The sequence below is a fragment of the Delphinapterus leucas genome, chromosome 4 (assembly GCF_059928025.1).
Source record: "Delphinapterus leucas isolate spDelLeu-1000000601 "Yukka" chromosome 4, BTC_Dleu_Yukka2, whole genome shotgun sequence".
In the NCBI taxonomy this organism is placed as follows: Eukaryota; Metazoa; Chordata; class Mammalia; order Artiodactyla; family Monodontidae; genus Delphinapterus; species Delphinapterus leucas.
In genome coordinates this window covers 121235436-121263342 of record NC_143132.1, presented here as the reverse complement: position 1 = coordinate 121263342, position 27907 = coordinate 121235436, and the positions used below count along the sequence as shown (strand labels likewise).

The 27907-nt window shown below is 38.3% G+C and overlaps 2 protein-coding genes across 7 annotated transcripts in view; one reads left to right on the top strand and one right to left on the bottom strand.

The window, feature by feature from the left end:
* HPS3 (HPS3 biogenesis of lysosomal organelles complex 2 subunit 1) overlaps positions 1 to 20643 on the top strand; it is a 44773-nt gene extending 24130 nt beyond the window's left edge. Inside the window, exons 7-18 of one of the 6 annotated variants that reach the window (XM_089911028.1) lie at positions 1901 to 2055; positions 3491 to 3599; positions 6185 to 6366; positions 7396 to 7576; positions 8508 to 8741; positions 9664 to 9849; positions 10191 to 10379; positions 11656 to 11763; positions 15698 to 15904; positions 16510 to 16600; positions 19838 to 19967; positions 20208 to 20643. In XM_089911028.1, the coding sequence (XP_089767154.1) occupies positions 1901 to 2055; positions 3491 to 3599; positions 6185 to 6366; positions 7396 to 7576; positions 8508 to 8741; positions 9664 to 9849; positions 10191 to 10379; positions 11656 to 11763; positions 15698 to 15904; positions 16510 to 16600; positions 19838 to 19965 (1770 nt within the window). In that variant the 3' untranslated portion in view covers positions 19966 to 19967; positions 20208 to 20643. Of the gene's footprint in view, positions 1 to 1900; positions 2056 to 3490; positions 3600 to 6184; positions 6367 to 7395; positions 7577 to 8507; positions 8742 to 9663; positions 9850 to 10190; positions 10380 to 11655; positions 11764 to 15697; positions 15905 to 16505; positions 16601 to 19837 lie in introns of those variants that run through there. The other 5 variants (XM_089911027.1, XR_016393121.1, XR_016393123.1 and 2 more) reach the window with 5 other exon arrangements.
* The window catches only part of CP (ceruloplasmin), a 64086-nt gene continuing 49319 nt past the window's right edge, over positions 13141 to 27907 (bottom strand). Inside the window, exons 18-19 of the mRNA XM_089911032.1 lie at positions 26283 to 26445; positions 13141 to 14702 (exon numbers count right to left, since the gene is read on the bottom strand). Coding sequence (XP_089767158.1) covers positions 14599 to 14702; positions 26283 to 26445 — 267 coding nt within the window. The 3' untranslated portion in view covers positions 13141 to 14598. The remainder of the gene's footprint in view (positions 14703 to 26282; positions 26446 to 27907) is intronic.

The following is a 27907-nucleotide window of genomic DNA, read 5'->3' as shown; positions in this document are numbered from 1 at the left end:
TGTGCAGTTTTACCTCCAGAGCATAAGCTGTTTGAATGGGTGTTTGTTGTGCATATCCGTGCTGTAGGGAACCCCCAAGTTATCATGGCCTCGATTTCACATGTTAATGTCCATCTGGCACCTGGAACGCCTTTTTCTGGAAAAATGAATGTTCAGTGATGATGGTGTGTAGTACTTAATGTGTCCGAGGCACTCTTCCATTATCACTGTCACCCAAATCGTGAAATGCACTGGCGTTTTCTGGAAATTGTGCCTGAGTTCTCTTTTGCTATGGGCTGCCTATCACTTTCTGCTGCTGACCAGGCTTACCGCCTACCCTCAGCCTCTTGGGAAATAAGCATCATAGCTTTCCCATGCCTTTCTGTCTGTGTTTAAGATATACACATAGCCTTTTCAGGAGGTTTTTTTTGTTTGTTTTTTTTTTGCCGTACGCGGGCCACTCACTGTTGTGGCCTCTCCCGTCGCGGAGCACAGGCTCCGGACGCACAGGCTCAGCGGCCATGGCTCACGGGCCCAGCCGCTCCGCGGCATGTGGGATCCTCCCAGACCGGGGCACGAACCCGTGTCCCCTGCATCGGCAGGCGGACTCTCAACCACTGCGCCACCAGGGAAGCCCCTTGTTTTTTGTTTTAAGCCTCGGAGAGACATAGGCTTGTGTAGATAGTGATGGTGGAGTGAGGGGTACATAACAGATTGAGGTAGGATCAATCTGCATTTGGAAATAAATATCAGTTCTAGGCCTTCTCAGAGTCTCATAAAACCAGAGGGAAGGAACACAGAAGAAAGGAAGGTAGAAAAGAGGAGAGATGGGCAGCTGGTGGGGAACGCTACCCCTGAGGCCAGTCCTCCTGAAGGTGGCAGAGGGAAGGACGGTGATCTCACCTCCAGGCTCCCCCTTCCCTGCGATTCCACCATTCTGAAATCCTAGATGCCCCTGAATGAGCACACCATCATTTTGCTCCCTTGCTGACTCAGGCTTTGGGAGCTGCGGTGTCTGAGAAAGGTTTCACAACCTCAGAGTCGGGACCAAAGTACACGCGATCTTCATTTCCCTTTCCTCTGAGATTCTGGCTCAGCATCACCAAGGCCAACTTGACTATTCTTAGGAATGTAAAAAATAGATGGAGGGTTTCCCCCATGTGCTTTGTACAAAAGGGACAATGAAGATGACCTCAGAATCAAAACAGCATTAATGGAGGAGAGGGGGAGGCCTGGCAGCACCATTTTGTGAGTCGCAGAAAGAGCTCTTCCATTATCTTCCGTATCCATTCTACTTGAGTGAATGGTCCCTTATAAGGACAGGAGGCTGGCTCCTGGTCCAGGATTTCCTCCAGTTTGCCTGACACACCCCAGCCTGTTGGCTGTTCCAGGCAGTGTTCACATCTACAGAGCTAACAGAAGCCATCGGAACATGAGAGTGTTTCTTTCGTACACACGCAACCACTAAGAAACCATTTTATGTACTCTACCTGAAGTACAATGTCCTTTTATAGCGTCTCGTTTTGTCTAAAGAGGCCACTTGAACGTACCCTGAGCCAGCCCACTGTTAGTGGGGAATTTCCTGGGTGGCAGGTAATCAGCCCAGGGCTGGGCTCCTGGAGGGTCTCTGTAAGGCAGAGAGTTCCCGCAGCTTTGAGGGGCCTCAGGTGTACCCGCCCTCTGCATTCCTTAAATCAAAGTCAACAGATACTAAGTAGCTCTTTGGCAGACACATGGATGAGCTAGTTGGTTAAATAGTTTAGATAGGATAACCTCTTACTCTGATAAGAACAGGTATTTGAATTATTTGGGGGGAGAGTGAGGGGGAAGGAGACATTGTATCAAATACATTGATATTTGAAGATTAAAATTCATGCACTTTATTCCTTAGCTAAATTTCCGATTTTTTTTTCCTTATTAGGCTTGCCCACCTGTCAGTATGGATGTCTGTGCTTTAAGAATACAGCTTTTCATAGGCTTGAAAGCCATCTGTCACTTTAAAAACCACATTATACTTCTGACCAAGGCAGACCCTGAAACAATTCCAGAGAGAAGAGAGTCACCCAAGAGGCTTCTGTAAGCATCCCCTCACCCCCAGACATTCCTGCGAAAGTTTCTGGAATGAATTGTTACTGCTATATTTTGCATACATCTTTGTTGATATTTTTTTAAATGAAAGCTTTGAATGATCAGATAGCTTTTCTAGGTGTTCTTTTTTTCCAGAGTAAGAAAAGAAGTTTCTGATGCTCTCTATAATATCCTTTATAATTGACCTTGAACTTTTAGAAGAAGATGAAGTATAAAATTAGTTCAGTAAATATCTGTGGTGTTTTAGATAAGAAGCTAAAGGGCATGCCTTTTTTGTGTAATTAACAAGTAAGACAGAGCCTCTTATGCTGATCCAAGTGACAAGGCTCTTTATTATTTTTCTTCTTTGGTCTTTAAGTGGCTACATTTTTATCCAAAGATTATTTTCTGGTATTTCAATGAAAAAGAAATTAACAATGCATTTCTTACCTTAAAGCACATTCATGATGTATAGATTATGTGTTAATCTACCTTAGAGTAAAAGTGCATTATTCTAATCTCAGGTTGACACTTCGGTTTTTTGCTTTCACATTGTTTGGAATAGAATGCTTAATTCCAGAGTAGTTAATGCTTCCATTCGATGTTTTCTATACTGTGAACTTAGTGGTAGGGAATGCAATCTAATTTGAACAGTCCTCTATGGAAAATTAAGTAGGAAAGAAATCTGTTTGCAGGGGAGGAACACAGATTGTATTTCAAGTCTAACATTGTTTTCCATTTTTAACATAAGTTTAAGCTCTTCTGAATTATTTGTGCCTGTGCTTTGTTCCACCAGCAGGAATAACCAGGTTCCCTTGGGTAACTGCTCACTTAGAGTGTGCACAAAGTGGTCTGAGACTGACTGATCCTAAAAGCTTTCTGGCGAGAGGAAAAATAGCTTGTAATCTCACACATTTGACATCTTAAAAGTATTATATATTTTTAAATGATTTTTTTAAAATTCTAATTTATTTGAAAATTCATTTGGTCTAGGGTCTGCATTTTTAAAAGATTGCATACCACAGAAAATGCATCATATAGTGAAAGCAAGAGATAAGGTAGTGCCTCCAGCAGATGTTCAGTTCTGTCTTTTGCATTTTCCCAGCAGCCCTGGCCTCATGAAGGCCATATCCAAGGCTTTCTTCCTTTTGAGGACTCTTGCCTGTTCTGTGAACTTATTGCCTATTTAACAATACTTGTGGAATGAATTGCAAATGCTTGGTTTATCAGTCCGTGAGAGTGCAGTATGTTAAATGCTGTTTGGCCTATGTAGCATTGTGCACTAATGTTCTCTAAAAATCGACTGTGTAGGTAATCAACAAAGAAAATACTAAATGAAAATGATATCATAATTACAATATTTTAGGTATCTAATATTTACCATTTAAAATTCCCGTTTATTAATAATATGTCTTATAATTCTTGTCCTTTGTTTTGCTTTTAGTTCTAGAAAAGGTACCAGTGTTAATCTCAAAACACCTCCTGTAGCTGAGGCTGGGTGGAATTTGTATATTGTGAATACGATCTCACCAGTGCAACTGTACAAAGAAATGGTATTCCTTTCAGACTTGTAATTCTTACTGGTAGAAATTTTTAGAGTCTAATTGATGACTAGAAATTGATTCTAATTATCGTACATGCAGAATGCCACAGCCAGCCAGCTTCCAGGCTCTGTCTGACAGTGCAGTGTATTATCTTCACCTTCTTGTTTTCACAGCTCCTGATATTTGAGGAGCCAGGAGAAATTCCCTTCACTAAAATAAGATTCCCTTGTTCATACCCACTCTCCTATGATAATTGATTTTCCAGTCTAAACATAAGTAGCCTTTGACCTTTATTTTGAACCCTAGCAAAGAGAACCATGAAATGGAGCCGAAAGAAATCTTAGATCATATGTCCCTGTCTCACACTTCTTTGAAATATTAACAGATAGTCCCAGGGCACTGCAGCACTTGTAGCATTGTCCCATAGGCATCCTTCTTCCTCTTCTAAGAGTGACAACTGCCTACTCATCCCTGACAATTTTTATAAACTCTTTATTTTGAAATAATTTCAAACCTACAGAAAAGTTGCAAGAATAAGAATAGTACAAGTAAAACCTGTGTATTCCCCACACAGATTTGCCCATAGCCAACATTATACTCCCTTTGTTTCTCCCTCTCTTTTCTTCTTTTTTGCACTCTTGTACAAATGCGCAAGCACGCATGTATATTTTCTCCTGATCCATTGGAAGGTATATTGCAAACGTCATAGCCTAAGGCTCCTAAATATTTCAGTGCATGTTTCCTAAGGATTGAGATATTTGCTTATATAACCACAGGACACACACATGCTTCAGAAAATTTAACAATGACACAATACTTTAGTCTATGGTTCATATTCCAGTTTTGTCAATTGACTCAATAATGGCCTAGTAGAAGCCCCCAGCACCTACTGCCCCAGGTCCAGGATCCATCAAGTAATGTATTTAACTGTCACGTCTCTTTAGCTCCTTTAATCCAGAATATGTTCACAGCCTTTCTTTGTTTTATTTAAAAATTTTTTTTTTGTTTTCTTTTGTTGAAGTATAGTTGACGTACAATATTATAAGTTACAGGTATAAACATAGTGATTCACAGTTTTGAAAGGTTATAATCCATTTGTAGTTATTAAAAAATATTGGCTATATTCCCTGTGTTGTACAATATATCCTTGTAGCTTATTTATTTTATACGTAGTAGTTTGTACCTCTTAATCTCCCTCTCTTATCTTCACTGGTAACCACTAGTTTGTTTTCTGTATCTGTGAGTCTGTGTCTTTTTGTTTTATTCACTAGCTTGTTGTATTTTTAGATTCCACTCTTTGTTTTATAACAGTTTTGAAAAATATTTCTCCCCCTGCCACCTTATAAAAATTTATTTTTTCATTTCATTTCATTTCTCATTTCATATCATTTCTCATGATTAGATTCAGGTTGTATATTCTTCTTCTTGGCCAGAACATTGTGTAGGTGACGTATCTTTCTCAGAGTATCACACCGGGAGGTGCAGAATATTCATTTCCCCTTCACTAGTAATGTTAATTTTGGTCATCGGGTGAAGGTTTTGCCTGATTTTGCCCTGGCATTTTAATGCTGATAATTTTATCAGCTTTGTTCTGTTTTCAGTCTTGCTTAATTGAAAGTCTTAGACGTCATCTAGGTGATTTGCCTACTGGAGTCTAAAAATACTGATTGACTCAGATTAGCCAGTGATAATCTTTTTTTTAATTTTATTTATTTTTAGCCGCATTGGGTCTTCATTGCTGTGCGCAGGCTTTCTCTAGTTGTGGTGAGCAGGGGCTATTCTTCTTTGTGGTGCACAGACTTCTCATTGCAGTGGCTTCTCTTGTCGCGGAGCATGAGCTCTAGGCGCTTGGGCTTCTGTAATTGCTGTACGTGGGCTCAGTAGTTGCAGCACACGGGCCCTAGAGTGCGCAGGCTTCAGTAGTTGCGGCACATGGGCTCAGTAGTTGTGGCTCGCAGGCTGTAGAGCACAGGCTCAGTAGCTGTGGCCCACGGGCTTAGTTGCTCCAAGGTACTTGGGATCTTCCCAGACCAGGGATCAAACCCACGTCCTCTGCCTTGGCAGGCAGATTCTTAACCACTACACCACCAGGGAATTCCTAGCTAGTGATAATTTTTATAAGCCCACTGTAAGTTACAGAAATAGATGTAGCAGAACCGAAATTCACAGATTGAAACTAAGATAAAGGAAGCATACTCAATCTGAATTTGAGAAAGATTTAAATCCTAGAACTTAAAAATAAAGTTAAGGTTTTCGGATATGTTCATTAGCCTTATCAAATTGTGGTCAAATTATTGCTAAGTTAACAGTATTATTAGTGTTACAGTATTAATTGTACCTTCTCTAATGATTAGCACTGTTTAACAAGAGAATAGTTACAATCGTGTGTGTTAAACTGGCTCATAGATCGTGGGGGAAAAGAAAACCACTTTAGCTAGGCCTTATCAGAATGACAAATAACCACTTTTTATTTTTTAGGATTTAATGTGTTCAGATATTGATTTTAGTAACCAACTGGGTAGATATTCTTAAGAACTGGGAAACTTTGGGGAGATGTCTAAAGCAACATTAGCTGCTTGCCTTTTTTGTGTTAGGTAGACTACAGTAACGCCTACAAGACTGCAAAAACGCAGAGCTGCATCCACCTTCTCAGCGAGGCTCACCTGTTAGTGAGAGCTGCCCTGATGGATGCCAGTCAGCTGGAACCTGGAGAAAAAGCCGAGCTTTTAGAAGCATTTAAAGAAAGCTGTGGGCACCTTGGAGACTGCTACAGCAGGTTGGTGATGCTACTTGGAAACTTGTCAGAGAAGCCATCCTGAGCTTCAGGTGTGCTTACTAACTTTTCCAGCTCTGGCAGTTACCTGACAAATGGGAGGACGCATGAGGGGAGGTGGTTTAGTTATTCATTTATGCCACAGCATTTGTTTAGCACATCCTGTGGGTCAGGTACTGGGCTAAGCTTAGAGAGATGAGCACGACCTGTTGCCTGCCTTCAAGGACTTACAGTTTATTGGATGAGCAGTTCATGAGTCTCCCATCAGTTAATTTAGGAATTTGAAGTTTCTTTTCAGACCTTTGGGCGGGGGTGGGGCAGGACCAGTGAACATCCCTGAGACAACCATATTACTATGAGCTGTAAGGGAGAGATACTAGTTGGACACTCTGTGATTTTAACCTTAGTAGTCAGTGCTTTTATGATGTCAGAAAAGGACACTAGGATCAATAGTGATTTCTCTTTTTGAGAATGATCTTTTTTTTTTATGTTAATAGATTTAATGGTAACCATTACTCAATATTTCAGCTTTTTGAGGAAACTTAAAAAAAACTTTTTAATGGAGTTATACACGTAGAAGAGTACACAAGTAATAAGTGTACAAGTCACAATAATTTTCACAAAATGAACAAATCCTGTAGCCATTGTCCAGATGAGAATGATCTTTATAATTTTTTTTCATATATAATTGTTTCCAAGGCTTACTTGACCCACGGGAGTCATTATAAATTGATAAAAGACTTTTCCTACTTATAAACACCTTATTTTAGAGCCACATTATGAATATTAAAATTCACTTAATGAATTGTTTTTGTTTTTCTTATGAGCAAGCAAAAAGAAGCTACATTAATTAGAATGACTTTGCAGAACAAAACTCAGGAGTATGTTCCAACTCCTAATGGCCGTAGAAAAGTATTTTGAGATTTATGTCTTCTGGAAATCATGTCTGTTTTATTATTAAATGTGTTAGACATCCAAACTTAAACATGACAAATCTGAAGTTTTTTTTTTTTTTTACTTCCTTCCCTTTAGGCTTGACACCCAGTATTCCCACCTCGCCTTGCCATACTATAAGATGTCTGGTTTGTCTATGGCTGAAGTTTTGGCCCGAGTGGACTGGGCATTAGAGGATGGAGCGCAGAAATACGAGAGGGGATTAATCTTTTACGTTAATCATTCACTTTATGAAAACCTGGATGAAGAATTAAGTGAAGTGAATAAGTTTTCTATTTAGTTATATCTAATATTTTTAATTTTTCATTTTAGCAATTTATTTTATGTAATTCTGTTGAGAAATCAAGTTCCAAGTATTTTTCATTGGTATTATAGTCTTTTTTTTCTAAAAAAGGTAATTAGTGTGCCCTTTTCTTCATTAATAATACTCAGAATTACAGCTTGGAAGAGAACTTATAATCATCTTCTCATACTTTCTCATTACATAGACAGGGGGGTGTGGTCCACTGTGGTTGAGTGACCTGCCCAATGTGACAGTGGCATGTCTTTAGAAGAATGACATAGAACCTGGGCTTTGCCTGCCGCCTTCTCATCTGCAGCCCTTTTCACAACCCTAGTTGCCCCACTCTCCAGGTGTCCAAAGTTTCCCTTGTGAAATCCTGGCCCAGCAACCTTCAGACATTATTAAGGATCATTTTTAGCTCCTCATGTATTTTTAAAGAGTTGAATGCCAGTATGCAAAGTTGGGTATTGTGATACCAAGTGTTTTAAGGTTTTAAGAGAAATGAAATTTTCTCTTATAAATGTTAAGTATATTTTGTACATTAAATATAAGTAAATTTTGTATTAAGCAGTAATTTTCTATAATGGACTTTTGAGTATAATTTAATCCAATATTTGTTTTCTTCTTCTGAACTCTTGTTAAAATTAGAAATGCTGGACACAACTTAGTATACACTTTCCCTGCTTTTTCTTCATTATAACTCAGCAAAGAGATCACTTTAGGTCATCTCAGCTCTCCCACGCTATCACCATCAACTCTCTTTTTAAATCGAAGCATAGTACTGTAATTTTATCTTAATTGGAATGTTTGTATCTTGGCTTTTTATCCTTTTTTTTTTTTTTTTTGCTGATTTTGTTGCTTTCTATCAGCTGACTGACCTTTTATTTCTTGTTTACGCTCACCAAAGGAATTGGCAGCAAAAGTGGTTCAGATGTTTTATGTCGCTGAGCCGAAGCAACTGCCCCATATTCTCTGTAGTCCTTCTATGAAGAATATTGATCCTTTAACTGCCATAAGCTATTTAAGGAAGCTGGATACTTCTGGATTTTCATCAGTCTTAGTGACATTGACCAAGGCAGCAGTGGCTTTGAAAATGAGAGATCTTGACATGCACAGAAATGAAATGAAAAGCCATTCAGAGGTATGGTGCCCTTCCTGGTATTAACAGCAAGCTAAAATAGGACTCAGTGGTCCTGAGGTGTTTAGTTTTCTTCTGGCTTCTGTGTAGCTCATTTTTTTCTTAGTTGTAAAGGAAGATAGACTTAGTCTTAAAAAGGAAGTGGCCCAAAGTGGGAGTGCTTGGGCTTTGGATTTGGCAAATGAAAAAGAAAAAATGAAAGATAAATGGCAGCAATGGGTATCCAAAGACTTTTCAACGTAGTTTCAGGTATGTTCAGAACACAGTGCTTGGCAGTGAAGAGTATACAGGCTCTGCCCTGAGCTGACAGTCTGACCTGGCACGAGGGGGTGATGTGGTTTGTCCCTGAAAACAGAACAGTGATGTATAATCAAGTACAGCAAGTAGGTTATTAACCTTGAGTCTTAGGAATCCAGTAGTTGCAGAAATAGCCTGCATCTGGGAAGATCACAAATGACTGTGTGGGAGATTAGGCATTTGAATGGGGTATCCAAGAAAAGGTAGCTTCCCTTTGGAAAAGAGGCCATTTAGGGATATTAAGCCAAAAAAGTTAATCAGTAGAGAAAGAAATTAAGAAGTGACATGAATTGAGCACTTATTATGTCTCAGGTTAGCACTGAGATGTCCTCTACTTTGAAGAGTAGAATTCTAGAAAGATGAATTTTCTTTTCATAATTTTGAAACATCCTATATAGACCTCAATTTAAAGCTGTCTACAAAATAGGACATCTTGATGCTTAATTAAGTAATAATAACTTCTACAAAGACAGTTACCAATGATGTCCTTAGAACTTGTCTTTGTAAAGAAAAAATTAAGATTACAATAAGTTATTAATGGCTTATCACTGATTCTTGAATTCACTAGCGTGTATTTCCAAGATGAACGCAATGTTTATCCTGTTCCTAAATTTTTTTTTATCTGAAGATGAAGTTGGTATGTGGCTTCATTCTGGAACCTCGGCTGTTGATTCAACAGAGGAAAGGACAGATTGTTCCAACTGAATTTGCAGTTCAGTTGAAGGAGACTCAGCCTGGATTGCTTGTGGCTTCAGTCCTTGGCTTACAGAAGAACAACAAAATTGGAATTGAAGAAGCAGATTCCTTCTTTAAGGTTTGTCACTTTGAAAATGCAATTGTTCTGGATGGCCTGATGAAGTTGGTGGGGGGACGGGGAGCAGAATAAGAGAAGTGAGTTTTCATTTGTTTATTGAAAAATGAGACTTACACATAACCACTTATAAAAGTACAGATTAAAAAAATGTATCTAGAAAAATTCTGTTCATGCAACCTGGAGTCTGTTAAAATGTCTAAATTCGCTTTTGCCACGGCACTAATGCTAGAGATAAATTATTGAATACATGGCCCACATGATGGAGTGCTGTTCAGACCAGCTGTAACTTGATCAGTACTATATTTATCTGAGCTATGGGGGCTTGTTTCACTGTTCTCAAGGTGCTTTGTGGTAAAGATGAAGATACGATTCCTCAGCTCTTAGTAGACTTTTGGGAAGCTCAGCTGGTAGCGTGTCTCCCAGATGTGGTACTTCAGGAACTCTTTTTCAAGCTCACATCACAGTACATCTGGAGATTATCTAAGAGGCAGCCACCTGACACCACACCATTGAGAACATCAGAGGATCTGGTAAGATAATGGAATAGTACAGTGAATTAAACTTTATGTACATTACACATTATGATAATGACCCTTATTTTTTTGTTTGTTTGTTTTTGGGGTTTTTTGTGTGTGTTTTATGTTTTTGTTAAATTTTTATTTCTTTTTATTTTAATTTTTGTTGACCCTTCTTATTTTTAACAGCATAAAATCAGTCGTAATTCATATTACTGGATATCTTTTTTTTTTTTTTTTTTTTGCGATACGTGGGCCTCTCACTGTTGTGGCCTCTCCCGTTGCGGAGCACAGGCTCCGGACGCGCAGGCTCAGCGGCCATGGCTCACGGGCCCAGCCGCTCCGCGGCATGTGGGATCCTCGCGGACCAGGGCACGAACCCATGTCCCCTGCATCGGCAGGCGGACTCTCAACCACTGTGCCACCAGGGAAGCCCTACCGGATATCTTTTTAAAGCAAGAGTTAAAAATACATTTAAAACTTGTCTGTGAGTGAAGTTACCCACATTTTAAACGTTTTTGTATCCTAAAGAGCGCCTTCTACTGCTCCTATATTACTTACCTACAGTGGTACTTCAGTAGCCAAAGTGTGGGAGAAAGGGCTTTTCCCCAAATCCATCTGTGCTCCCTTAGGCGAGAGTCATGAAGCGGAACATGAGAGAAGAGACATCTGCAGACCTCCCTGCTGGGAGAGGAACTGCAGAAGGCTTGTGGGAGAGAGACTTCCTTACCAGACTTCCATTCCCTGTCAGCTGCACAGACAAGAGCCGTTCCGCAGTCTGCAGCAGCCCTAACAACTCTACTCTTATCCTTCCTGTTCACCCCGACCCCCGGCAGCCCCTTTGTCCCTCACAGTGACAGAGTCGCTAATGTGGGTTTGCTTGAATAAGGGAGTCTTTATGGGAATTGTCTTGAGAACTTACGGAAGAGATTTTGCCTCCCAAGGAAAGTAGTAGAAATAAAAATTATTTTCAGTATTACTGTTAATTTTTTTTGAGCGTAATTAGCTTAAAGGAAGTATTGCTCTTTTTGTGAGAAAGTGTCTCTTTGCAGTTTTTTGAAAGTTAAAATATTAGGAAATATTTAGTGAGGATTTATTCAGTGAGAAGCAGCAAAACTAAAACCTTTTCCAGGGGAATACATTCTAAGACTTTCTTCCCATTACCAGGAAAATGTATACCTAATTTTGGGACACGGCAGAATGTTAGGGATTGCTTGCTGTTTGTGGGATGGATGAAGAAAGTCTTGTTTTGTTGTATCTTTGTTTATGATAAATTTCTTTTACATTTTAGATAAACACCTGTAGTCATTATGGCTTAATCAGTCCGTGGGTTAATGTCTTAATATCATCTGAATCCTTGGCTGATAAAAATTATATGGAAGACCTTTCAAAATTACAGGTAAATAAAAATGCCTCCTTTTCTTATGAATATGCATATTACCATATAGTCTAGGACTTAAATTTGGTAAGACCCTGGGTGTCCAGTTAATTTAGAGTGTATAATTCTGGGGACAGAATCTATAGTTAGGCATACTCAAGAGCTGTGGAGGGAATTCCTGCCTCTGCCTGAAACTGCTGACAGGAAGTCTGGTCCTGTTGCCAGTTGGTGAGTGAGCTTCCAAGTCCTGTGACTCTTGCCTCATTCTCAGGACTTGCTTGAAAACACGTTGTGAAATGAAAGTATGGCAAATGTTTCGCGGTGTTTTCATTGACGAGATTCACTTTTATTTTAGTGTTCACTCACACAGTTTAGGCCTCTAGCCCAAACCAAGCACTACTGTCTGTCTTATAGGACATAGGTCAAAGTAGCTAGCTTATCTGGCTCCTGAAAGGATTTTTTAAAAAGTAAGAAACGTGATCAAGAGAATGCAGACCATCCTGCAAGAATTCTGAACGTGAATGTTTTCGACTGAGAATGAGAAATAAAGTCCACATTTGACTTGGTGGATTGGGCTGGGCTCAATGTGGATGTGATTTTGTTTAATGTAATGAGTGGCCCAAGGACTGAGTATAATCCTCACATCTGTTGTGTTTGGTCTTCCCAGTGTAGCTGCCAACATATGAAAATTGAGATTTCAAATTCAGAATTTTGAGTTTCAAGTTTCTCTTTGAGAAACTCAGCAGAACTTTCATTCAGCAGTAACCCTGGGCCCTCACTGCCTGAGACCTGAAGGTCGGAGCCACCTACTGGCTCCCCTCCTTGGGCAGTGCTCGTGCTGTCCTGTCTGCCACAGTTCCACCTCCATGTCTCCCTGGTCCAGATTCAGTGTCTGGCATCCATTTTCCTTATACTCAGCCGCCTTCGTGCGTTTTCATCATCTGGTTTTCATCGTCTGGTTTGACCTTGTTAAGCTTTTGAGTGTGCAACCCCTGATTTACTCTGGGAACTTAGTGGAAGTGTGGTTATTGCTTATAGAAACCAAAATGTCAAATTGGGGATGGGGTGTCAGGATGCGAAGCTCAAGAGACCATATTGCTTAGTCTTTTAGCCTCTAGACAGCCTGTGATGTCACCAGGAATGGAGTTACTTACATTTTTTTTTTAATTGCCAAAGGCGGTTCTTGTTGGTTCTTATCTCTAGTACCCTTATGCTACAGAGGCTGCTGAGCACTTCGTCTCAGATTTGTTCATTCCACAAATATTCCTCAATCATGTACTGTAAATGTGATTGAGGTACAGCATTGGACGAGGCAGGCGAGACCTTGCCCTCCTATAATGTATGTACTAATTACATATTTAAAATGCTAATTGTAATAAGTGCTTTAAAATATCCCCTGATAAATCTTCAAAGCATATTTATAATCTCTGCTTGAAAAAGTATAATTCAGTGATCTTTAGAATCCATTTTAAGGTATTTAAAAAGGGTATCTTGGGACTTCCCTGGTGTCACAGTGGTTAAGAATCTGCCTGCCAGTGCAGGGAACACGGGTTCGATCCCTGGTCCTGGAACATCCCACATGCCGCGGAGCAACTAAGCCCATGCGCCACAACTACTGAAGCCCACATGCCTAGAGCCCGTGGTCCGCAACAAGAGAAGCCACTGCAATGAGAAGCCCACGCACCACAACAAAGAGTAGCCCCCTCTCGCCGCAACTGGAGAAAGCCCGCGTGCAGCAACGAAGACCCAAGGCAGCCAAAAATAAATAATAATAAAATAAATAAATTTATAAAAAATAAAAATAAATAAATAAAAAGGGTATCTTCTTTCTGGGAATCCTTGCCATTAAAGGATAGAAAGTTGAGTCAGTCTAAACTTTTCTAAATCCTTTTCCTAATTATAACTCTTTCTAAATTATCTGGGGTCAATTAGTCTTAGTCATTAAGAAAAAACTAACCATCAAGAAACAAAAAGATCTCACCTGCTCTTACCTAGAGGAATGGGGGGTCGGTTCAGAATCACTTGGAGAGCTTTTTCAAAATTGTATGTCTCCCCTCTACCCACCAGCTCACCACCACCACACAGATTTGAGATAAATCTTTGTCCCTTGTTCTTAATCACTGTAATAGTATATTTGTGCAAGAATTAAAAACAATCTATAAATCATCTGTGTGTCAAAAAGCCACTATTCAGAATGACACAGTAACTAGTAAGTGCCCTGCCTTTTACCAGAATTGTCCTGGTCCCCTCCCCCTGCCTCCTCCTTGCCATCCACCCCTCTTAGAGCCACAGGTGTGACTATGTAGAGAATTCTGTGGGTTCCAGCCCTGCAGAGTCAGCTGAGCCTGAGGGATCTAGATCAGAAAAGGGAATAAATAGTGCCTGTGTTCGGGGTGGAGAGTCCATTTCCAATATTGAAAAAAGGAAAGGAACACACTGCTAAGAAACAGACAACACTAAGAGTATTTTAAAGAGTAGTGGTAACCTGTGGGCCGTTTTTTATCCAGTGATATATGTGTTGTCTGGTGCTTCTCATTTTGAGGGTTTTTGTTTGTTTTGGTCGCCCTGTGTGGCTTTGGTATCTTAGTCCCCCGACCACAGATTGAACCCGCGCCCTCAGCAGTGCAAGTGCGGAGTCCTAACCACTGGACCGCCAAGAAATTCCCTGGTGTTTCTTATTTTTAAACCTCTTGATGATACGGATATAACTACTTAAAAGTTCATGGGTAACCCATTTTGTACCAAGCTTTGACTCATTTCACTTTAACCACCTTATTTCATATTTGCTATCTTATTGTCAGGAAATTTTTCAGATGGAGGTGAATATTAAACTGGCAGGAAGGAAAGGGACCAACCTTACTCTCCTAGCCATTGCTTGGTAGATATTTGGAATAAAATCACGATGCTGACTGTAAATGGATAGTTCATGTTCCATGTCCTCCTGTGAGTCTGAGAAGATGCTGCAGTAAAAAGGATACAAGAAGAAGAAAATCAGGATATGAGCATTTCATTTTTTATCCAGAAGAAAGGGAAAGCAGAGATTATTTTGGTGGCAGAATCAAAAGTAGTATTTATAGTTTAAATGTTTAAAAGTAAAATATTGTCAAGTTCTGACTACTGAAATAATAGCTGCTCAGTGTCATTCAGGTTGTAGCAAATGGTATTGATACAAATTATTAGGTTCTTAACGATTGCTGTAGTTTTCTTAAATGTGAAATTTTATTTTTGGTTCTTTGTGTAGTGCATGCTTATTATTAGAAACCTTGGAAAATACAGGGAAGTGTGAAAAAGAAAGTTGGCTTTGTCCTCCCATTCCAGTGAACTGGTCTCTATTTCAAATTTCGATGCTCTTTCAAAGGCATTTCTAGATGTGCATGTACCTATGTAGACTTTATACAACTGACCATGTTCTGAATATAATTTTGTATTGAGATTTTTTACTAATTTTATCATGAGCATTTTGTCCTTTGAAAACAATTTTGATAGCTATAAAATATACCATCATTTGAATATATCATAATTTATTTACTCATCCCTTCTTTTTTAATGCTTAGATTTCTTCTAGTTTTTCAGTATTATAAATATTCTTGAGGTGAACATCATTAGACATAAATCTTGACCACCATGTTGATTCTATCCTAAGGATAGAATCTTAAAGCATTCGTATTAGTTTAAACTTAGTCTATTCAGAGCAAACACAATGATGTTATTTTAAAAAATCATAGCTTTGTATTAAACAGATTTTTTTTCTTTAAACTAGAGGTGGTTTCAAGATTATTTAATACTTTGGTCTAATTAGACTTACTAAGTAAATACATGCGTGTGCTCTAAAATTACATTCTTTTTTTTTTTTTTTGGCAAGTGAGATTTATTCTTTTTAAAAACTGTATTCTGTATGTTGTGCTTTAGTTTTTTGGGTGCCTCATTCCATAACATTTCACTTTTCTGTTCATAGTCTCTCATATGTGGTCCTTCATTTGACATAGCTTCCATTATTCCATTCTTGGAGCCACTCTCAGAAGACACTGTTGCTGGCCTCAGCGTCCATGTTCTGTGTCGTACGCGTTTGGAAGAGTATGAACGGTGCATAGACAGGCTGTTAGAGAGATGCCCGGAGGCAGTCATCCCATATGCTAATCATGAACTGAAAGAAGAGAATCGGGTATGCTTTTCAGATTACGGTTTTAGGCTTTATCAGCGATAATCAAATGTTAATCTTGTCGCCTTATCTGCAAAATGGGGACAAATTATGCCAGTCCAACCTCACAGGGCTGTGTGGCTTAAAAGAGCATATATGTTACATGTTTTGAATACCATTAGAGGCTGTTAAAATTTATGGTGCTTGTATGTTATCTTCACTAAAGGTCTCTTGTTTGGCGATGAAGTAGGCTATTACCTGAAGATTTGGAAAACATAATAAATGATGGGAAAATTCTTTGTGGACTATCTGGTCTTTAGAAATTAGAAGAGTTTTTGACTTTAGAACTTTCTTGCTACCTAAGAGATGAAAACAAGACACGTCTATGTTTCTTCTTGAAAATAGCGGTGTACATATGTACAGTGTATATATTATTAGATTTTCAAGTTACAGATCTGACTTTTATGCTCTAGCTTAAGCAGAAGACTGACTGTTCTAACAAAGTCTGTTCCTTAACCAAGATGATGTATTTTTGCCCTGGGCTTCCCTGCACAATCTTTTTCTTCTTGTTGGAAATCTGAGTGTAAAATGCATCAAACTTAAAAAGTATTCATTTTTCCCTAAGATAGACTTTGTGGTGGAAAAAGCTGCTGCCTGAACTTTGTCAGAGAATAAAATGTGGTGGAGAGAAATACCAACTTTACTTATCATCACTAAAAGGTAAAATAATCTCTTTTGCTTGATTATAAATTGAGTTGAGGGTACTCATTTCCATAACTGGCTGAAGCCTTGCTGTCTCTCGTTTTTCATGTGATTCTCAAGTGTGGGGAAGAGGGTCTTCGCAGAATCAACTGGAGAGCTTATTTTTAACATTCATGTGCTCCCGCCACCACATTTGATATTCATTTATCTCTTTTAGCTCTAGAGCTGATGCTTTTAAGTTAATCTTTCCAGACACTTAACAAAGTATCACAGTCAGAGAAACTCACAGCTTCAGTATTTTAAAAATTGGAATAGCCATTAAAGTCCGTTTTATATTAATGGTCTGGGTGCTTAATTTACTTCATGTAGGAAATTAAAATTATTATCATTATTAATAATTGTAAGCAAGTACTGAGGAATGATAAATTTCTCAAAGATTTAGAAGTGTAGTGTGTCTAAATTATGCAGTATTTTACAGCGTAGGTAGTTATTGTTTGAATTTTTATAATTCATAGTCATTTATAAATCTTGATAGCTATATGGTTATCAGTTTCGCTACTCTTGTGTGTTAATATCACCAGTTAATGGTTGGCCTGGTGACAAAGGTATGGTTATATTGATACCAGTGTGCATAAAATATTAGAAGTTGACAGTGTTGGAATTGTATTTTCCAGCTGAGGGAATTGACTTTCAAAGTGTTAGGCAAAGCCAAGTGGCCATTGGATGGTGTTTTTCTGGAAATTCCTATTAAGTTGTATGTTTTTGATTGGGAAGACAATCAAATTGGGAGGGGCCTTTGTACTATTTGTCCTACCCACCTCTCTGAGTGATTTTTTGGTTGTCAGAAGGTGGAAGCTTCAGGTGTTTGATTGCCCAGCCCCATCTGCACCAAATTTATCACATAAATTTGAACTGATTATTCTTGTTGGTCGATCACTTTCCGGTACAGATAGCCCACGTCTTCACACCCCGGTAACATCATTATCTTAGTCAAACGACTCTTTCTTCATCCTTTTCTGATCCACACCCACAAACTCATAACTACCCCCTAATCTTTCCTCCAAATGTTCCATTTTTCTGTGTCTTTAATATGCGTGTATTCACACACATGTGCATGTATGTATGTGTGTGGCTTATGGGAACTAAATGCTGTGTGTGATTTACCTTTATTGTAATACCTCCAGAGCTGGTATAGTGTTTTATTCATTTTTCATGATGCACTTTCCTTGCCAGCAATTGCTTCTCCATATGGAGTATTCTATAACTATTGATGGATTTGAAGGGAAGACACCTGAATAACCTCAGGTCCGTTTTCATGGGGAGTCTCTCTGTTGGCAGCTGTGGTATACCAAGAAGGGACCAGGATTGGAATTAGGAGAATTGGAACTGAGTTCCAAGTCTGCTACTTACTGAGTATCCTGAAGCAAGCCAGTTTTTTTAATTGCCTGGGACCAATGGGAGGTTCAGGACTGACTCTAGAGTAAAATGTTAGGCAAAAATTGCAAGATGGTGAGGTTGGAGATGGAGGTCAGGGACTTACATAATATGCTTAGGAGCTTGGATTTCTTGCTCTCTAATGCAGCATTCCTCAGCCTTGTCACTGCTGACATCTTGGACCAGATAATTTGTGTGTAGGTGCCCCCTGTGCATTTTAGGGTGTTACCAGCATCCCTGGCCTCTACTCACTAAATACACTAAATACCAGTAGCACTTGCCCAGTTAAAACAGAAGTGTCTCCAGCCATCACCAAATGTCCCCTGGGGGACAAAACTGTACTAGTTGAGAACTGTTGCACTAATGCAGAGCCATTGAAACTGGGGTTAGTGGTTGACTTCTTTGTTTCAAGGCAGTACTTATGACTGTTTTTGTGACAGTGAGCTGTGCTTATTAATAAAAATTCTAGTACTATAGTAAATTACAAAGTTTTAAAAGTCATTTTAAACTTCACCAGCCAGAAATAACTATTTTCAACATTTGACACGTATTTTCTAGACACACTGGAGGATTTAAAGTACTCTATGGATTTAAGATATTGACCTTGTTCTTGGAGTTGTAACCTGTATTAGCCTTTCAGTAGTTGGAGGGAGAGGAGAATAGAGCAGTGGCAAGATTTTTGTTGGCTCTATACCTACTTTACACTGGCCCCCACCTCAGTTTTTTGTATCTAGGATACTACTTACAGGTTCCACATTTAGGCAAAATAAACTAGTTTGATAGGAAAACATTGGTAATTCATGGGTTTTACAAATTAGTTAGCAGTTATTGTTTATTAAAGTTCTATTTTGTGTCAGATGTGCATCATTGTGTTTTAAATTAATTCACAAAGGACTCTGGAAGCTAGCAGATGGTACCACTACATTATAAATGAGGAAACCAAGACCCAGGAGTTGACTTTCTTAAAGTCACCCAGAGCATAAGTAGAAGAGTGTGATCCCTGCCCGAGTCTGTACGATTCCAGAGCTAGGGAGCTTTCTCATACGTCACACTATTCACTAACTTGTTAGCAACAAGAGCATGTCATTCCTTTGTGTAAGGGATGGTTTAGGTTGGTGGATATTGGACAGATGACTTTGGATGGATGCACGCACACCTGAGCCGGAGATTTTATATTCCGGTTACTCTGCAAATAGAATAAGTGGTGGGCATGCAAGAATCACACACGGAACGGACTGAAGAAGGTTTGGGAACATTGTTCTTAAATGTCACCCCCTTCTCTTCCCAGCAGAGGGCAGCATGCATGCATCGAGAAACAACAGAATCATAAAATTACATAGTTACCTTTACAAAAATGTTTACTAAATTCCTTAATATTTAAAATATTCATTAGAACACATTATTTTGCAGTTTGAGAAAAAAAGTAAATGGTCTCGAAAACATATTTGTGCTTATTAATAACATAAACATCTTATAATAGAGAGGAATTGATTTAGGAAAATGTCATCCAACAATTAATAGTATTTCCTGTCCTAGCAAACAGTCTTTATAAATCAGCTGCAATATAGTCCTAACATTAAAAACAGTGTTCAATTGATTGTATTTTCCTACAAATGATTCTAGAAAGAATAAATAAGAAGTTGTTAGAACCATAAAGCAGTCTGTGGATTTAAAAGACTGGTTTTCTGGGGTTTTTTTCCTCTCTCTCTCGTAGTTATAACATTTTGTCACCTGAATTAGCTTCTAATTGGTTGAGTGATAAGAGAATAGGACGAAAGACAGAATTTCAGTTCTAACTCAGATATTCTTTCCTACAAACAGAAACACTGTCAGTTGTTGCTGTGGAACTACAACTAAGGGATTTCTTAAATGTCCTCCCAGAAGATGGCACTGCAGCATTTTTCTTGCCATATCTTCTTTACTGCAGTCGAAAGAAATCATTGACTTAAAGGTATCATTTGAAATATACCACATATGAGACTGAATTTTTCAAAACTGAATGCCAGATAAAAATATATATATAAAGGATTTTTATATTGAACGTGTACATATATTGCAAATGCTTTCGGGCTGCTTACCTCAGTGATATTATTAGTTTCATAATTTATGACCTGAGTCCATTTAATTGTCCAGAATGTAAAAAAGCTACAAGATATAGGAGTTTCCTCAAAGAAGGCATATATTTTTAAAGGTAGAGACTGACTTCTATTCCAAGGAACATCAATTTACTGTTGTTGGAGACATGACAATCTTTTTCATCCCGGGAACACAAACAATTTGTAAGTATGCTCGAAAGAATGTCATTCCAAGTGGTCCACAATTTAACTTTCTTGATTTTTCTACTGGGTCCCTTTTAAAAACAGTTATTTTCTTTGAGAAAGATGTTAATGTTTTCCCACAGTAAAAGATTTCAAACTCTATTTTCTTGTTACTTTTAAAATACATGCTAAGTTTCTCTCTGAATCAAATGAAATTGAAGTTTACAAAGCTGACTTTCTTCTTGTCTGGCTATTAACGTGATTTGTTGAGTGCATGTTTTTCAGCCAAAGCCTTGTTTCCATTTTTTGTTGATGTGGACTCTTGCTCTTTTAGCCAGAGTGTATGTGAAAATAAAGAAATATAAAGAACTGTGTCTTTTTTTTAGCCTCTTATTAAATAATTTTGAGTCCCAATTCAGTTCCTTGATAGTGTGCTTTGACTTTAGTTAAGGCTGGGCAAAAATGTTACTCACCTGATGTTTCCACAATGGTATTTTGAAAACTTTTCTCCTGATGGCAACATTCGTCTTTGCCAGGATTTAATTTATAGATTGTTTCTCAACTCTGCCTTTCTCCAGTTCCATATTAACTTCCTTTTGATCATCATTTCGAGGGTTCACAAAACTCAGATTGGCAACATTTTATTTTAAAAATTTGTTTTATTTTATTTAAACATTTTTTAAATTTAAAATTAACAAAAAAATTTTACCAGTTTTATTTAGGTATAATTGACATCTTCAAAGGGTACCCTATTGATTTTCTATTGCTGCTGTAACAAATTATCACAGGCTTAGTGGCTTAAAACAACACAAAATTAATTATCTTACAGTTCTGTAGATTAGAAGTTCAATATTGGCCTCACCGTTTTGAAATTTTATTATTAATATTTTATTTTATCTGTTTAATTTTTTATTTTACTTCCTCTACACCTGTGCCCCTATTCCACTGGTCCGTTAGGACTGATGTCAGCAGTATGTTAGAGGGATTGATGGGAAGCCAAAGTTTGGAAACATTTCATTGAATCTTATTTGTTTGTTTGTTTGTTTATTTTTTTATTTATTATTGAAATCATTGAATCTTAATAGTGATCCTTTGAGGACTGTCCAGGACAACATCTGCTTATAGTTTTTTTTTTAAATACAGTTTTGTAAAGCCCTAATGGTGGTGATATGTGTATTAGAGTCAGTCATGTGTCATAATACAGTCTATTGATCTTTTCATATGAAACAGTGTAACACAGTTATCCCCATAAATGCACAAAAGTATATGTTTTCAGTCTTTTTTTTTAATGCTTATAGCCATTCCAAGTAAGCCTTCTATTCAACACTTTCACATACATTGTTATGAATCATTGTTTTTTCTTTTTTTTTTTTCACTTATCACCAATTTATTTCTTTCATCCAGACTTGGTCTCTATAGAAAAAGAAATTTTAAGACCATTATTAAAAACAGTATATATCATATGGTTAAAAAAATTGGCACATGGTGCTTTAAATATATTCTAGTTTTTTAAAAGTTATTTTCTTTATTCTTGATTCATTTATATTTTTCTGCTCTTTATATATTTAAAACACATCTCTCACTCTAGTACTGCTTTACTTAAAGACAAATTAACTTTCCTCCCTGCAAGATCTTTATTTATTATCAAGGGAAAATTAGTCATTTTATAGTGGAGACACCACCATAAGCCCAAATGCTCAAAGTGAACACAACCAGTAAGGGAACAAATCAACATCTTGTGTCTCTTGACATGTATGCTGAGAAAACCACAATATCCCTTCTGTGAGAGTCTTGCCAAAACATGCATAATCCGAATCTGATCATAAGGAAACGTTAGACAAACCCAAATTGAAGTCACATTCTACAAAGTGACTGCCCTGTAGTCTTTAAAAATGTCAAAGTTGGGAAAGACAAAGACCAAGGAACTGCTCCAGACTAAGGAGACAAGAAGACATGTCAGCTGAACTCAGTGCATGAGTTGGATTTTCTTTTTCTCTGAAGAACATGAGTAGAATAATTGGTGAAATATGGAAGGAGTCTGTAGTATTGGATTGTTTTTAATTTCCTGATTTTGATAGGTGTACTTTGTTTATGTATAAGAATATTCTTGTTCTTAGGAAATAGGAGTATATGTATTTACAATTTTTGTAGTCTGTGTGTGTATAAAGAGATACAGAGATAGGAGAAAGGACGAGAAAGTACATGATGCTGTGCAAAATGTTAACGTTTGGGGAATCTGGGTAAAGGGTATACAGGAATTTTTTTGGTACTGCTCTAGCAACTTTTCTATAAGTCTGACGTTGTGTCCAAAAAAGTTTTTAAAATTCCTTTTTATTGAGTTAATATGTGGTTAGATATTTACCAAGCAGGGTATTGGATTGGATTTGTGCACCTACTAGAAGCACAGAATATACACTCCCTGCCTATAAGGACCTTAAAGCTAAGTAAGCTTTTCCCCTCAGACAGCTCCAAGAGGTTATCTAACTGTCATGGAAGTGTCAGTCTAAAAAAAGTACCTTTTATATTTGTCAGAGGAGGTCTTTATTATGCTTCCTCTGGTAGAAATAAGGCATTACATTAAGCATGACAGGATATCCACAATTCTTTTCTAGTGATTTTTTTCTTTGTGGAGAAAATTGTCTCCTTGTGCAAAATATTGAAAGATTTCACTATAACTTGATTTCTCCCTTGTCTCTGTCATGGTAGGCTGAAATTCTTCTAAGATTTAGAATTAAGGTAAACTTGGCCAAAGCTTTATCAAACTTTCATTTAAAGATAATTCAGACTGATAAATGTGGCTCCCCATTTTTCTGTGAATAGTTCAAACTATCTTTTTTGTTCATTACTGCTTCTTTCAGTTCCATGCAATACCTTTTCTCTTAGTAAAAGTCAAATTTCCCTTTAATCTTTTCTTCCAACATGTGTTTTGCCTTCGCATTGCTATTTGTTCTACAGGTTTTAGTAGGGCTTTTAAAACAGCCTCCCCTTTCTTAACCAAGGAAACAGTCATTTCCCTTATCCCCTCCCAGGCTTATCCCACAGGAGGAATTTTTTCATGGTCTTTGTGTGTAGGCTTAGCCTGTAGCAGCATCCTCTACATGTCAGGCATTTGCACACATGAATTTCCAGAATGCCTGCCTTGGTATTCCTTCACTTTTGATTATCAGTCTGAGCAGGACCATCCTTTTGTGTGGTTTACATGTGTGCTAATGTTCTTTAAGCTCTACTTAAGGTTTTCTTTCTCATGTTTGACTCTTCACCTTGTTCAGCAGTTACTGGCATTAGACCCAGTGGTTTATATATTTGTCTGAGCCTTTGGTGTTCTGGTGCTCTCAGTACCACACTTTGTAATAAAGAGTTTTAGTGGAAATAGTTTTTCATGTTATGAGGTCTTTGTGTAAGACCCAGGAACAGAAATTAAAACTTTTCATTTGCACTGACAAGTAATCTTTCAGTGATTTTTAGGTTTTGAAATATATTTACTTCTGTATTTTCTTCCATTTATATGTTCTCTTTTATGCCAGTGTGAGGAGGAAACACGAGTTGTTTTCTCTACATCATTTCCCCTCATTGGATTTGCCATTGCCAATTCCAACAATTCTGAACTCAGAAGACTCAGGAAACACCAAAGCCTGCGACCAAAAAGCAGGAATTTTACTTTTTTTTTTAACCTCAGTTTTTAAAATTGAAGTATAGTTAATTTACAATGTTGTGTTAGTTTCAGGTGTACAGCAAAGTGATTCAAATATATATATATTCTTTTTCAGATTCTTTTCCATTATAGGTTATTACAGGATACAGAGTATAGTGCCCTCTGCTATACAGTAGGTCCTTGTTGTTTACCTATTTTATATATAGTAGTGTGTATATGTTAATCCCAAACTACTAATTTATCTCCTGCCCCTGTCCCCCCACACAGTATTTCCTTTGGTAACCATAAGTTTGTTTTCTATGTCTGTGAGTCTATTTCTGTTTTGTAAGTAAGTTCATTTGTATCATTTTTTTATATTCCACATATAAGTGATATCATACGATATTTGTCTTTGTCTGACTTACTTCACTTAATAAGATAATCTGTAGGTCCATCCATGTTGCTGCAAATTACATTATTTTGTTTTTTTATGGCTGAGTAATATTCCATTGTGTGTGTGTATGTGTGTGTGTGTATATATATATATATATATATATATATATATATATATATCACACACACACCATATCTTCTTTATCCATTCGTCGATGGACATTTAGGTTGCTTCTGTGTCTTGGCTATTGTATTGATAAATAGTGCTACTTTGAACATTGGGGTGCATGTATCTTTTCAAGTTAGAGTTTTCTCCAGATATATACCCAGGGGTGGGATTGTAGGATTATATGGTAACTGTATTTTTAGTTTTTTAAGGAACCTCTGTACTGCACCAATTTACATTCCCATCAACAATGTAGGACGGTTCCTTTTTATCCACACCATCGCCAGCATTTTTTATTTGTAGACTTTTTTCTTTTTTTTTGTGGTATGCGGGCCTCTCACTGCTGTGGCCTCTCCTGCTGCGGAGCACAGGTTCCAGACACGCAGGCCCAGCAGCCATGGCCCACGGGCCCAGCCGCTCCGCGGCATGTGGGATCCTCCCAGACCGGGGCACGAACCCGTGTCCCCTGCATCGGCAGGCGGACTCCCAACCACTGCGCCACCAGGGAAGCCCTATTTGGAGACTTTTTAATGATGGCCATTCTGACTGGTGTGAGGAGATACCTCATTATAGTTTTGATTTGCATGACTCTAATTATTAGTGATACTGAGCATCTTTTCATGTGTCCATTGGCCATCCGTATGTCTTTGGAGAAATGTCTATTTAGGTCTTTTGCCCACTTTTTGATTGGGTTTTTTTTTTTTTTTGATATTAAGCTGTATGAGCTGTTTGTATATTTTGGAAATTAATCCCTTGTTGGTAGCAGGAATTTTACTCTTTATATAATGCATTTCTTTAGTTTTTAGTGTTTATCCATAAAAGGGCTGCTTGTTTTCCTGTGTTTTTATTGTGTGTGTGTATATGCATGTGCCTGCATAGGAGGGAGTGTTCTTGCTGGGGTGGGCAAAGCAGCAAGATTTTAGAATCTAAAAATAGATTCTGTTTTTTTTTTTCCTGGATCTTTGCTATGGTCTAAATGTTTGTGTGCCCCCAAAATTCATATGTTGAAAGCCTAATGCCCAAGGTGATAGTGTTAGGTGGTGGGGCCTTTGGGAAGTGATTGGGTCATGAGGGTGGAGCCCTGGTGAATGGGATTAGTGCCCTTATAAAAGAGGCCCCTGGAGAAGTAGCTTGTCCCTTCTGCCATGTGAAGGTATAATAAGTCTGCAACCTGGAAAAGGACCCTAACCCAACCATGTTGGCACCCTGACCTCAGGCTAAAAGCCTCCAGAACTAGGAAAATAAATTTCTGTTACTTATAAGCTACCCAGTATGGTATTTTGTTACAGCAGCCCGAATGGCCTAAGACAATCACTGACAAAACAATAATCAGTAATTCCTCCCCTCCCCCAGAAGCACAGAAAGACACTGTTCTGACTATTTGAAATTAGTTATATGGGGTTTTTTTTGGGGGGGGGAATGCTTTTTCCTGTACCAGGTACCTGTTCCTGTTTCCTGTACCTGTACCAGGTACTTCCTAGAAAAAAAGTTAATGTTTTCTATTAAGAAAGAAATTAAATTTTAAATGTCTTTTGTTAAGTCACAACTACTCTCTTACACATGTCAGTTTTAGGAATATTAATTACACTGCATCAAATTGGTGTCAATTTGTTATCAGTACCAGCTGTCAGAAGATAAGCAGTATCCCACACCACTTAGCAGTAAAAAAAATTCCTATTTGGGGGTAGAGAAGGGAGAATCAGGGCAGCAAATTCAAAAAAGCTTCAGTTGGGGGGAAGTATTGATATATAGGCAAAGTAGTACATCTTAATTATATCTGTGATATATACCTTCTAGAATTACTAAGTGGATATTCACCTTCATTTGGTAGAACGGTGTAAGTAGTTTCCATTCCAGCATGAATGTGGTCAGTCACATGGCAGTGGAGTAACCAGATTCCAGGTGTTTTTGGAGACATTTCTAAGGTTTGGTATGTCCCAGGGAAAATGTCAAAGACATCAGAACTATAAATGCCCCTGTGCTTAATTAGAAAAATATAATGTTTATTATATGTGAGAGTTCATTTCATTGGCCAGCTCAGGGATATTAGAAAATGGATAAATCCGTTAAAAAAAGAAAGAGAGAGACCCTGCACATTGCTATGTCTAATACAAACAATGAGGTAGTGGTCTTTGCTAAACCCTTTGCACTGTGGGCTATTAAATGGGTGTGAAGGAAAGATACGATGAAAGTGAATTCATCAGTCAGGAACATCTGACTCTGGTTTGCCTTTTTTTTTTTTTTTTTTTTTTTTTTTTTGCGGTAGGGGGGCCTCTCACTGTTGTGACCTCTCCTGCTGCGGAGCACAGGCTCCGGACGCGCAGGCTCAGTGGCCATGGCTCATGGGCCCAGCCGCTCCGCGGCATGTGGGATCCTCCCGGACCAGGGCACGAACCCGTGTCCCCTGCATCGGCAGGCCGACTCTCAACCACTGCGCCACCAGGGAAGGCCTGGTTTGACTTTTTATCAGAGCACTTGAGTTACACAAAGGAATTTAGCTGTGGCCTCATTTCAGTCTTAAATCTCACTCTTGCTGAACCTACCCTAGATGAGCTTGTCTGTTAAACTTTAAGGTTGGTAGGTAATGAAGGGAGCAGGAAAGGAGGCCAATGGAGAAGCCCAAACCAGGGGCAGTTAGGTAGAGTCTTGACAGAGTATTTGGGCAGTATTTCGGCAGGGATGGAATTGAAAGTCTGTTAATAAGTCAAACAAAAAGCGAGAATAAAATGGTTCTGCAGTGTGCTTTGTGGTAGCTTCTGAATTTTCTGTGTTAACGTGAAGGTAAGACAAAAGCATTTCCAAAAGGGTTATTGATTCCTTCTGAAATCAGCACTGGGTGAGAAGTCAAAGTAGGATTGAGATCTAGGGACCAGTCAGTTGCTTGACACCAATCTTGTGCCGATCTTGTTCACTTCAGGCTATTTAAGGTCCAGAACTTAGAAGAGGCAAAGGTTATAATAAAGTCTTGTCTCTACTCTCTAATCCATCATTATGTGAACATTCCTACCCTCTCTGCTGACAATTCTGTTCAAAGGCCTTGCCCAGGAAAATGTGAGCAGAACTCCAAGAAGATCCAGTAAAAACGAAATCTAAGGGAGAGCCCAAGGTGTAAAAAGGTTCGTAATGGTGACTGAAATTGCTGTGTGTCACACTCTGAAAATAATTTAGTTGTCTCTCTCTTTTTTTTTTATTGGAGTATAATTGCTTTACAATGTTGTGTTAGTTTCTGCTGTACAACGAAGTCAATCAGCTATATGTATACCTGTATCCCCTCCCTCTTGGACCTCCCTCCCATCCCCCACCCCCATCCCACCCATCTAGGTCATCACAGAGCACCGAGCTGAGCTCCCTGTGCTATATATATTTGACATAAATGCAGTACCATGTGTAAAATATTGTCTCTTAAACTTTTCATAAGTCTCTCTGAGGAAATAGTTTCTTCA